At 38.8% G+C, this 11368-nt stretch overlaps 1 protein-coding gene across 2 annotated transcripts; it reads left to right on the forward strand.

The window, feature by feature from the left end:
• Positions 1-1697: 1697 nt before the first annotated feature.
• Positions 1698-10961, forward strand: LOC308284223 (interferon-induced protein 44-like). 2 transcript variants are annotated; one of them, XM_080724773.1, is made up of 9 exons: positions 1700-1794; positions 2530-2576; positions 2687-2711; positions 4370-4426; positions 4759-4957; positions 5226-5372; positions 5488-5656; positions 6889-6989; positions 10569-10961. In XM_080724773.1, the coding sequence occupies exons 2-9, from the start codon at positions 2537-2539 to the stop codon at positions 10770-10772; spliced, it is 942 nt and encodes a 313-aa protein (XP_080580899.1). In that variant the 5' UTR covers positions 1700-1794; positions 2530-2536; the 3' UTR covers positions 10773-10961. The 2 variants fall into 2 exon arrangements, with proteins under 2 accessions (XP_080580900.1, XP_080580899.1); XM_080724774.1 differs by lacking the exon at positions 4370-4426 and having other exon boundaries at positions 1698-1794.
• Positions 10962-11368: the final 407 nt, after the last annotated feature.

An 11368-nucleotide genomic window follows, 5' to 3' on the forward strand; every position in this document is an offset into this window, starting at 1 on the left:
CTGCCGGACTTTACCGAGGGCTTTCTCGTTGTGGCTGCACTTCAGGAATTCACCCTCCCAGAACAAAGTGTCGACGGTGAGGATGACATCTTCTCTAGTCACATGTCTACTGCTGTCATCTAGATAAGCTGGAGCATCATATTTGTGATGCATCACCACCAGAATCACCGGTTTACCACCTTTCAAGAGAGAGAAAATCATTAATTTAATAATGAATGTGGACGTATCAATGAGTCCAACAACAACTCTTTTAAGATAATTTCTCACTTGGAATCTTTCTCATTGCCTCCTCGACATCAGTTCCAGTTCGTGAGGGGCTTGGGCAGAAAGCCAGGATGTAGTCACTTTTGTCCACAGAATTCTTCTGAATCTGTCCTTTTTGTTTAAGTTGTCTAATGAATTTTTCATGGGCACCACGGGTCTCTCCAGTCACAACCATGAAGAAATTGATGAGCCGCCCTGTTATCAATATAGAGAGAATGTACGGTATAAGGCTGTAGATATTATTGAGGAAACAGTCAAGAATGTCTGTATTTATTCATAGAATTGATATGAAAGATCAGTCAATCAATCAATCAATCAATCAATCAATCAATCAATCAATCAATCAATCAAACTGTTAATCAATAGAAGAGGAGGGAGACAAAACATAACCACCCCAATTGTATAAGTTATATTGTATTAACATACTTTATACCATACATAGTTGTATAAGTTATATTGTATTATACGACAGATTGGATTTAATTAAATTGTATTTGTTTTAAAGGTGACATCGTGCCAGTTTAACCCATTCAGGTACGAGAACACATTTTTGTGTAGTACATGGTACAGCAACATATTTGTTTTTGTAAAACTTGAATAATATTTGAGAGTGATTGATAAGTGGTGTGGCACATAATGTTCTTACCATGATCCTGGGGTGTGTTCTGCTCTGACATGAGTCTGAGAAAACAGAAAATAACGAAATGATCACCAGCAGTCATTAAAATTAGGACAACCATCAAAGTATCAGATTACGGTTGCTGTTTGTTTTTTCTAATGGTCATCATAGACCTACTCTGGCAGTGTTTAAAACTGATCATCCATTTACTGTACAGGTAGCCTCGGGGGCGGCCATAGCTAAGTGGGTGGAGACTACAGAGGCTGCTTGGGAGGTCACCAGTTTCATTGACCGAATTCACGTTACGCAACTTCCTGGCGCTGACTTCATGGTAGAGGGGGAAAAAACTACTAATATCCCATAGAGTTAACACAGAAATCGCAAATTTAATGCAATTTCCGAATAGTAATGTATAAAATACGGCTAGCATGATCAAGAACACAAGATAGTAAAAGGCACAAAGCGGTATAATTTACTTTACCGTTCGAAATAATGATTTGTTGGCTTAAAGTCCAGCTATTTCTGTTATAGTTTCCCCTTCTAAATTGGACCAAATTATTATTATTAATTGTTATATTGATACTGTTATTATTTCCACTCACCTGGTCATCTCCTGACTCTCCTCTAATGGTGGTGTCACTGTCTGTCTAATCGTCGTCGACTTGGGCAACAATTAATGAGGAAATCTTTATTGTGTCCGATAAGCCTACAGTATTAGACAGTTGTAGAGTCCCCTCCCACACACACACACACAAAAAAAAGTGGAAATCACGCGCCTGTGGTCAGTGGTCACATGTATGAACCACTTGCTGCAACGGCAGAAATGGATAAAAGGATACATGGTTTCAGTTGCAGTTCATTCTTCTTTCATTTGCAGCATCAACCTACGGCTACATTATACACATTCTAAGGTAAGTAGCCTACTTTGTTTCTTCTTATTATAGTTGTTTTACTTACAGATGCAAGACAGTAGATTTCCAGTGGATTGGCAGAACATTGAGCTTGTAGATCAGCTAGTTTTGCACCTTCTCTGACTTCGAAATTTAAATCTAGGCTACCCTAAACAGCACATCTGTATTTGTTTGTATTTGTAATGAAACAACATTTATCAAATACTGCAGAATGCCTACAATGTGATGTTAAAGGTTTTCACACTTTATTCTGGCTATTTTTGTTTCATTCAATAATTGAATTTAGTTAAACTTTTATGGAAGTAAGATGGAGCTTGACCTTTTTTGATTGATTGATTGATTGATTGATTGATTGATTGATTATTTGAAGACTTTATTAGAAGTTTGCATAGGAAAAGGTACAGTTTCATGACTGTACAATTCACTGGTACAACTTGCAGCGTTTCTGCTTATTTGCACAGGAAACCATTTAAGTATCTCATATGACGGATTATCGGATAGAACACAGTACTATGCAGTAGATATTGTCAGAAAAAAAGAAAACAAAATAACAGTGAAAAACATACAGTAGATATTTACAAAGAAGGGTCAGGAGGAAGGTAAGGCTGGGCTAGGTTTTTTTTTTACCAGTTACGAGTGGGTTACCAGAACCCACTTTGAGAACCTCTGACGTATAGATACTTCATGTGCGTTGTATGAAACATGCTTGTAATCAATAATTATCTTACTTTATAGCTACACAATGGGAAACAAGGCATCAACACAAAATCCCTTCTTTGAATGTAAGAATGTTACAAATTTCAATGATATTTAAATAACATTTTACGTATTTATGTATGTATGTATGTATTTATTATGTTGTGTTTTTCTTCTCTTCACTTTTGTCCCTCAGCTGAATGGAGAAAGGTTGACTGGAAGTAAGAAAACCTATTTCTTAAATTGACTGAATACTTTACATCAAATAATATGACAAAACAGTGCTCTTTATTCATCAATATGAACATGAAATTATACAAATGTGTTGCAACTCTGTTCATTTTAAAGGAGACACATCATCAAATGTAACCCCTTCTTACTTTTTAGTGCTGACCGTTTTCACCATTGAGCTAATAGAGCCTGCCTGCTTGCTCAGAGGATAAATTGATCTTAACCATCAGGTCAAAGTTTGTGTCAGATCCTGTCTTGTGTCTGTCTTTGACACAATCTAAATATCCAACCACCTCAATGTATATTTTATTGAAACAATTGTAACATACTGTAGGCCTAGTAGTCCAGTAATTTTAGGCCAAAATTAGGCTAAACCTAAAACAAATTGCAATAGTAGCAAACTCAACTGATTTTGTATCCTCAATATGTCCTTAGTGAGAGAAAAAAAGTCCCAAGGAATCCCATCAGGGCAAAGTTTTGAAAACGACCCACCTACCTTCACTTACTATACACTACAATATAAAGGAAAAAATTACTCCCAAAAAATCTGCTTTAAGTTGGATGTGAGGGGTCAAACTAGGGTTTTTTTAATTATTCTGAATCCATTGCAAGCATTTGTTTTGCACAAAAAACATTCCTTGGGCAAGAAATGGCCACTCAAAACGATGGTTTAGTGATGAGTCATCAATTTTCAGAGTCTTTTGGGGTCAGTTTTTAGCCCAAGGAATGTTTTTCATGCAAAACAAATGCTTGCAATGGATTCAGAATAATTAAAAAACCCTAGTTTGACCCCTCACATCCCACGTATTTTCCTTTATAGTGTAGTATATAGTAACTGAAGGTAGGTAGGTCGTTTTCAAAACTTTGCCCCGATGGGATTCCTTGGGACTTTTTTTCCCTCACTAAGGACCAGAGGCGTAATTTGACCAATATCTAGGGTGTTGCAAGGAATGGAGTTTGTCCACGCATGTGAAAAATGTCGGGTTTTATCCGGTTTTGGGTGTTTTTTATTTCAGTTTCGGGTGTTTATTCTCCACACAACAGTCTAACAAGGAGATGCAGATACCTGTATAGTTACTATTTGGCATGCAGTGAAGCAAACGTACAGTTTTTATATTATTTTTTTATTATTAGAAACAATACTCCCATAGGCTTAGTTTGACATTTGCCCTTTCATTATTGGTATCACAGTTGCAGCAAGCCATTTGGTACGAGAGATATTTGTTTAAGAAGTGCCAATAAGAATAAACCATTTGATAAGGGAATATCAGTGAATAGCCTAATAATACTTAACATTTATATGTTTACATTTTAAACGCCTTTTTAATTATTATTTTTCAAAATTTTGAAAAAATACGTTATTTTCTTAACATCATTAATTTTCAAGCCTAATATGTGTAATAGTTGAGAGTACAGTTCGGATATTGCAGGTATGTACAGGTATATGCATAGCCAGACAACCAGGGAGAGAGACAAGAGAGAGAGAGAGAGCTGATCACTTAACATTCCAATCAATCAATTTAATTGTCACCACCTGGTCTCTGTGTGTGAAACCTAGACTCTAGTGAGCAGTTGTTTAATTCTTTAAAAAATCATAACTCTTGACAAGAATGGGCTAGAGACTTACTTTTTTTCCCTAAATGCTCAGAAATGCTGGAGGCCCAAATGACGTCCCTGCCAAGGACATAATGAGGATACAGAATCAGTTGAGTTTGCTACTATTGCAATTTGTTTTAGGTTTTTTCATATAATGACTGGACTATAGGGGCCAGTTGATAAAATGACAACATTAATGATACTTGATAACTTCTGTCTTTCATTGTCCATCTTAACAACTGACACTGTTTTCTGTCAAAAAGCATAATGATATTGAATTTGCATGAGGTGGTAAAATGAAAGCAAAAGCACCTGTCCATTTTGGGTTAAAGTTAATCTTTTCTGCACTTGCTGAGGCTCATTCTTTATTCGCTACTCGACCCCAGGGAGTGTTAGACCTACTTGTATGATTTACATTATATCCAATGTCTATTTCTTCAGCCAGAAGGCCACAACTGCTAACTCTGTGAAGGAGTTCAAACCTGCAAATCAGAGCGTCAAACACGTCAGGATTCTGCTCCATGGACCAGTGGGGTCTGGCAAGTCCAGCTTCATCAACTCTGTCAACAACATCTTACAGGGGAGAATGACCCATGACGCACTGGTGGCTACTGGCAGTGGTAAAAGTTTCACCAAAAACGTATGTCATATATTCTCATCCAATATATCTACTTGTGAAAGAAATTCGTCATGTATGTATGTGTGTCATGCACATTGAGAGAGAGAGAGAGAGAGAGAGAGAGAGAGAGAGAGAGAGAGAGAGAGATAATTTCACTTTCAAAAAAAAGTTTTTTTGAAAGTGAAATATTCCTTTAATGATCAATACTCTGATAATATGTTAACTTGACATGGCTATTTGGGTTGCATGGAAATCACAGACTTGTGTTATTTTTTTCTTTTTTTTACAGTATCAAACCCATCAAATCCAAAAAGGAGAACCAGGAAACTACTACCCCTTCGTGTTCACTGACCTCATGGGCCTGGAGGAAAGCAAAGGAATTCACGAATCAGACGTTACATTGGCCATGAAAGGTCACATGAAGGAAGGTTACAGGGTAAAATTACTGCATGCAAATGAAAAATATTAATTGAAGCCATATTTAATGAAAGATTATTGAGAAATGTAATATTGTACTCTGATGGGTACATTTTAATTTTTTTTTTGTTCAGTTCAAGTCTGCACCGATGGCGAACGAGGATCCTCTCTACAACCATGAGCCCACTCCAGATGACAAAACCCATGTTCTGGTTTGTGTCGTTCCTGCTGACCAAGTGGCCGTTTTATCCCCAGGACTCATTGAAAAGATGCAGCGCATCAGACTTGCAGCCAGAGACATCGGTAAGCAAATTTCACTTGTTCTTTCATGGTTATTTTTAACTTTTTGTCATCTTCCTAAAACTTAAAGGACAACTTTGTTTTTTTAGAACAAGGGTTCATATTTTAGATTGATAATAGAGAAAAGAAAATATGAGTGTTAAAATGTTTTCATTTACCGCTTTCTATCATTTTAGTGATTTTAATGATTTTGATTTCAGTGGTTAGGGGCATGTGTGCAAGTGGCTAAATATGTCTTTTTCAGATTGAGAAGGCCACTGTTGCACAGCCTAGACACACACGCATGCACGCACACATCAAATATTCACCACTTCACTTCTAACCGATAGTTTGATTTTTGGAGCTGTGTGCAGCTCCCTATACGTGGCTGTGTGGGTCTGTCTGTGTGTGTGTGTGTGTGTGTGTATGTAGCCTGACTTCGGCGCGTAACTAGTGCCGCACCATTTACGCCACTCGCGCAATATATACATCAAAATGTGCGGCTCGGCCGGGAATGGTGTTCTATTACCTTTCGTTCCGATCCGCCTTACCATGCCGACGTAATCGGCAAAAAACTACGCTTAATTGTCCCCATTGACTTATAATGGGACAATGCAAGAAATCACTTTCAAGTATTTTTCTCTCGTAAACCATAGGAGCTACAGTTTCAAACCTCGGAGAGGAGATTCATAATGATTTTAAGAATGAATCGAAAAATAATTACATCACTCGGCCTCATGGTGGCGCTATAACGGCCCACTTTACATTTTGCCCCGTAACTCTTGAACCGTAGATCGGAAAATTCTCTTTTCCCTGGATTCCTTGGGTCAAGACGCATCTCCCCATATAGGCCACGCCCATTTGCGCCAGGATAGATTTTCCGCCATCTTGAATTTTCTCCAAAACACACTTTTTGCTCCTTTTCCTACATATTTTCTTCAAATGTCACAAAAATCGGTACACATGATCTACACACACACACACACACACACACACACACACACACACACACACACACACACACACACACACACACACACACACACACACAGCTCCACTTCACACGGGTGTGATTTTTCAAAATACAATCTAAAATATGAACCCTTGTTTTAGTTGTCCTTTAAAAAAAACTATTAGTGTGGTCAAACTACATAAGAATGTTTAGTCTCAGTGTCATTGTCACAGGATGTAGCAGGTTGGAAAAACAAAACAAAAAGAAACATGAACTTGTTGGGCTGTTTGTGCACTTTTGACAGGCATTCCACAGATCTGCATCATCACCAAAATTGATCAGGCCGATCCTTTGATGGCGGAGGACCTAAAACATGTCTACACATTGAAAGCTGTGAAGGAAAAGGTGAGACTAATGACTAAGACTACGTTTTATACAATATATTGTTCAACTTATCTTTGTTGAATGTCAAAGGAAATTTTGCTTTGTAATACAGTATCTGGCTTAAAGTCCTGTTCGCAATTTGGTGTTAGGGGAGTTTCTCACCTGAACTGAGTCAGTGGGTCCCTAGACATGAAAAATCACCAAGGTGCTCGTCCGCCATAGTGCCACGAATGGCGCAATGGCCACATCAAATATGGCTGCCATCGGCTATGATGAAAATCCAACTTTTCTGTTTCTGGGTGTATATGCACATGTAATACCTCTATTTGGACTAATTGTCGTGTGGGGAATTCATTTCTGATATTGTTTTGACCATTTTGGGTGATTTGGACCTCGAAAGGTCATGGTCAAGGTCATTTTGCTATTCCGAAGACCGTGGGCCATAACTTGGCCATTGTTAGGAGTAAAAACAGGTGCAGTAGGTCTAAATCAACTAATGCTGACATGTATAATTGATTTCTGACATTGTTTTGACCATTAAGGATCACCTTGTCTTTGAAACATCAATGTCAATGCCATTTTTCAAAAACGATTTTGTTCATTACTTGCACTTTTATAGTATTTTTGTAAGTTTGTTACTATTTTATAGTAAGTTTGTTTTGTTTTAACAAAAGACATACTAGTAAGACATACAACAAGTAAACATCCACACTTAACTTTAAAGGGGGGTTTTAACTAGGTGTTTAAATGAGCAAATAAGACTATTTACGAATAAAAGTGACAAATAAAATTACACAACAAAATCACATACAAAATTAAATGACAATTTCCCTCAAAGTGCACCATATTGTGATTGTGTGTGTGCATGCAAGTTAGTATGAGGTGTTTTTACAGGACGGATTTGTCATTGTTCCATGGCAAAATATGATGCACAGAACTCCATCAGTGTCGAGTGTCTTGCTTCAGACATGGCAGGAGTGTACTAAAGTCAAAGTGCTCCTTCCATCCATCAGAGCTTGACATTGACTGTTTGAGGCAGTTGTCCTTTGGACAAGTATATTTCCCATTCACTTGTCAGGGACAAAAGTCACTTGTCCGGATAAAAATGTCATACATTGAAATAATAACAAAAGGATGGCTCCCTCCACTCCATAGTATGGGCACTTGTCCCGGACAACAGGACAAGCCTTTATGTCATGCCCTGTTCCATGTTCCATTGGTTCTAGTCTTTCCTCAGGTTCCTTGGCTGTTGCAAGCAGGTGGCAAGAAATGCGCTAGAAAGGTGCCTTGTTGGTATCAGCAGTTGTACTTCTCTGCTACCAATACTGTGTCTTGTTCTGTCAAGGTCTTTGCCTCTCCAAAGTTTGTTAGATATTGTACTTGGTCAGAAGCCATAACTACATGTTTAATCCTCACCTGGCCCATGCAGTCATCTCCTGTCTCCAAGGCATATGCCTTGATCACTGTCTTGGCTAGTGGTGCTCCAAGATGAGACTGCTTGATGCAGTGGAAGTGAGTCTCACCAGTGCCATACTGCTGCCAGCTCTCCTTCATCCCCAGTGCTTGGAGATATGGGGTGTAGTATAGCAGTAATGTGAAGGAGACAACAACTCTCTGGGGTCCGCTCATAGTTCCGACATCCCATTATTCTGACCATTAGGTTAGTGAAGGTTAGGGATAGGCTTAGTTATAATGGAGGCTGTACATGCACTAGGTGTCAGCCTCCTCAATCCTATTCAAGATGTCTGGGATCTCTTCTCCACTAGCGACATCATCAACAGAGACAACAGAGCTGATAATGGTAAATGGACTGCATTTACAGACATTCACACATACATTCACACCATGAAACCATGCAAGGTGCTCATCGGGAGCAGTTAGGGGTTCAGTGTCTTGCTTAAGGACACTTCGACAAATAAGCAGGAGGAGCCAGAAATCGACCCTGGAACCTTCAGATTCCAAGGCAGCCGTTCTACCTACATCGCCACAAGCTTGAATGGACACCATATTCCGAACACACAGCTGGAGAGCTGTCTGTTCTCCTCAGACACCCAGAATTTGTAAAGTTAATGAGGGATGGGTGCGTCTGTCGACTCTGTTATCTCTGATGATGATGATGAGTGGCTCCCTGCAAAAGGGGCTGGAGGTGAAGAGATCCCAAAGATTTAACTAGATTGAGGAGGCTGTCACCAAGCTGCTAGTACATGTGGAGTCAACTGGCCCTATTATAACTAAACCTACCCATAACCCTAACCTAATGGAGGGAATAATGGGTCACCAGGATTATGAGTGGACCCCAGAGAGTTGTCGTAGTGATACTTCCAAGCACTGGGGATTAAGTAGATCTGGTAGCAGTATGGCACTAGGTGTGCAGCGGCACATGCTTCTACAGCATCAAGCAGTCTCTCATCTTGGAGCACCACTAGCCAAGACAGTGATCAAGGGACATATGCCTTGGAAACTGGAGATGACTGCATGGGCCAGGTGGGGACTAAGCATGCAGCTATGGCTTCTGACCGAATACAATATCTAACAAACTTTGGAGAGGCAAAGACCTTGACAGAACAAGACACAGCACTGGTAGCAGAGAAGTACAACTTCTGAGACCAACAAGGCACCTTTCACCTTGCAACAGCCAAGGAACCTGAGGAAATACTAGAACCAATGGAACATGGATGGATGCAAGGAACACTTTGACTCTCGAGGATATGGCTGCCTTGCTGATGGATATCGGTGCATCATATGATATTTTGCCATGGAACAATGGCAAATACATCCTGTAAAAACACATCATACTAACTTGGATGCACACAATCACAATATGGTGCACTTTGAGGGAATTTGTTATTTAATTTTGTGTGTGCTTTTGTTGTGTGATTTTATGTCACTTTTATTCGTAAATAGTCTTATTTGCTCATTTAAACACCCATTTAAAACCCCCCTTTAAAGTTAAATGTGGATGTGTACTTGTTGTATTTCTCACTAGTATGTCTTTTGTTATAAACAAAACAAACTTACTATAAAATAGTAACAAACTTAAAAAGAATACTATAAAAGTGCAAGTAATGAACAAAATCGTTTTTGAAAAATGGCATTGACATTGATATTTCAAAGACAAGATGATCCTTAATGGTCAAAACAATGTCAGAAATGAATTATACATGTCAGCATTAGTTGATTTAGACCTACTGCACCTGTTTTTACTCCTAACAATGGCCAAGTTATGGCCCACGGTCTTCGGAATAGCAAAATGACCTTGACCATGACCTTTCGAGGTCCAAATCACCCAAAATGGTCAAAACAATATCAGAAATGAATTCCCCACACGACAATTAGTCCAAATAGAGGTATTACATGTGCATATACACCCAGAAACAGAAAAGTTGGATTTTCATCATAGCCGATGGCAGCCATATTTGATGTGGCCATTGCGCCATTCGTGGCACTATGGCGGACGAGCACCTCGGTGATTTTTCATGTCTAGGGACCCACTGACTCAGTTCAGGTGAGAAACTCCCCTAACACCAAATTGCGAACAGGACTTTAAGCCAGATACTGTATTATTGTAGTTAGTAATTATTTGATATTCTCTCAATGCAGATGGAGGAATTCAGCGCCAAAGTGGGGATTCCAATGAACTGCATCTTCCCTGTGAAGAACTACCACGAGGAAACTGACCTGAATGATGACCTTGATGTTCTGATATTCAAAGCTCTGCAGCAGATGATTAACCTTGGAGACGACTTCATCAACAGGATGATGAATCCATATGATGTGAATTCATCCCGTTTGATAAACATCTGATTGATGAAGTCGCTAAACTGATCCATTGTCATCAGAGTATATCAAAGCAAAGCATTTCTGATTAATCTAGTCAGTGAGGTCAGAGGGTCAGTGATTGATTTGCAACACATGCTTAGATACAAATCAGCCGTGTTCATCTTTGAAATAAGACTATAATGAGAACTTTCTTAACTTGTTTTAAGTGAGTTGGATATAAGCGGGTAGGAAAGGGGGGGGGGGGGGATATATTTTTCTAACCAACCTACCTTTTTAGAATCCTTGATCCTGAATTTTGATGTTCCCATATAGGGTTTCTTTTAACCATATATTGTGTCTGTCTTGGATTTTTGCTGTGAAAAATAAAAAACTTAAAATCAACAAATATCCTGAAATATCCATCTGACAGAAACCATTCACCCCATTTGTTTGTCTTTGCAAGATGAGTTCATTGATTATGATGATTGCCATGGTCCCATGTTTAGTGCATCTTCCATAAACAAATGTTGATGTTCCCCATTTGAAATATTGCATTGATTCTTGAGGGTCGGGACAAAACATGTCCCACATAGAAACGTCTTATTTATATAAAAAACAAAGAAATGTATAATGATTGACAT

The sequence above is a fragment of the Nannobrachium achirus genome, assembly GCF_963921795.1.
Source record: "Nannobrachium achirus genome assembly, chromosome: 4".
NCBI classification, from domain to species: Eukaryota; Metazoa; Chordata; class Actinopteri; order Myctophiformes; family Myctophidae; genus Nannobrachium; species Nannobrachium achirus.

What these genes read in the sequence shown, in the direction of transcription:
- LOC308284223 (XM_080724773.1), top strand. Translation starts at nt 2,537, where the DNA reads ATGGGAAACAAGGCATCAACACAAAATCCCTTCTTTGAAT. An exon ending in TGGAGAAAGGTTGACTGGAA is followed by an intron (nt 2,712 to 4,369) that starts GTAAGAAAACCT and finishes CTAAATGCTCAG; the next exon opens with AAATGCTGGAGGCCCAAATG. An exon ending in ACTTGCAGCCAGAGACATCG is followed by an intron (nt 5,657 to 6,888) that starts GTAAGCAAATTT and finishes CACTTTTGACAG; the next exon opens with GCATTCCACAGATCTGCATC.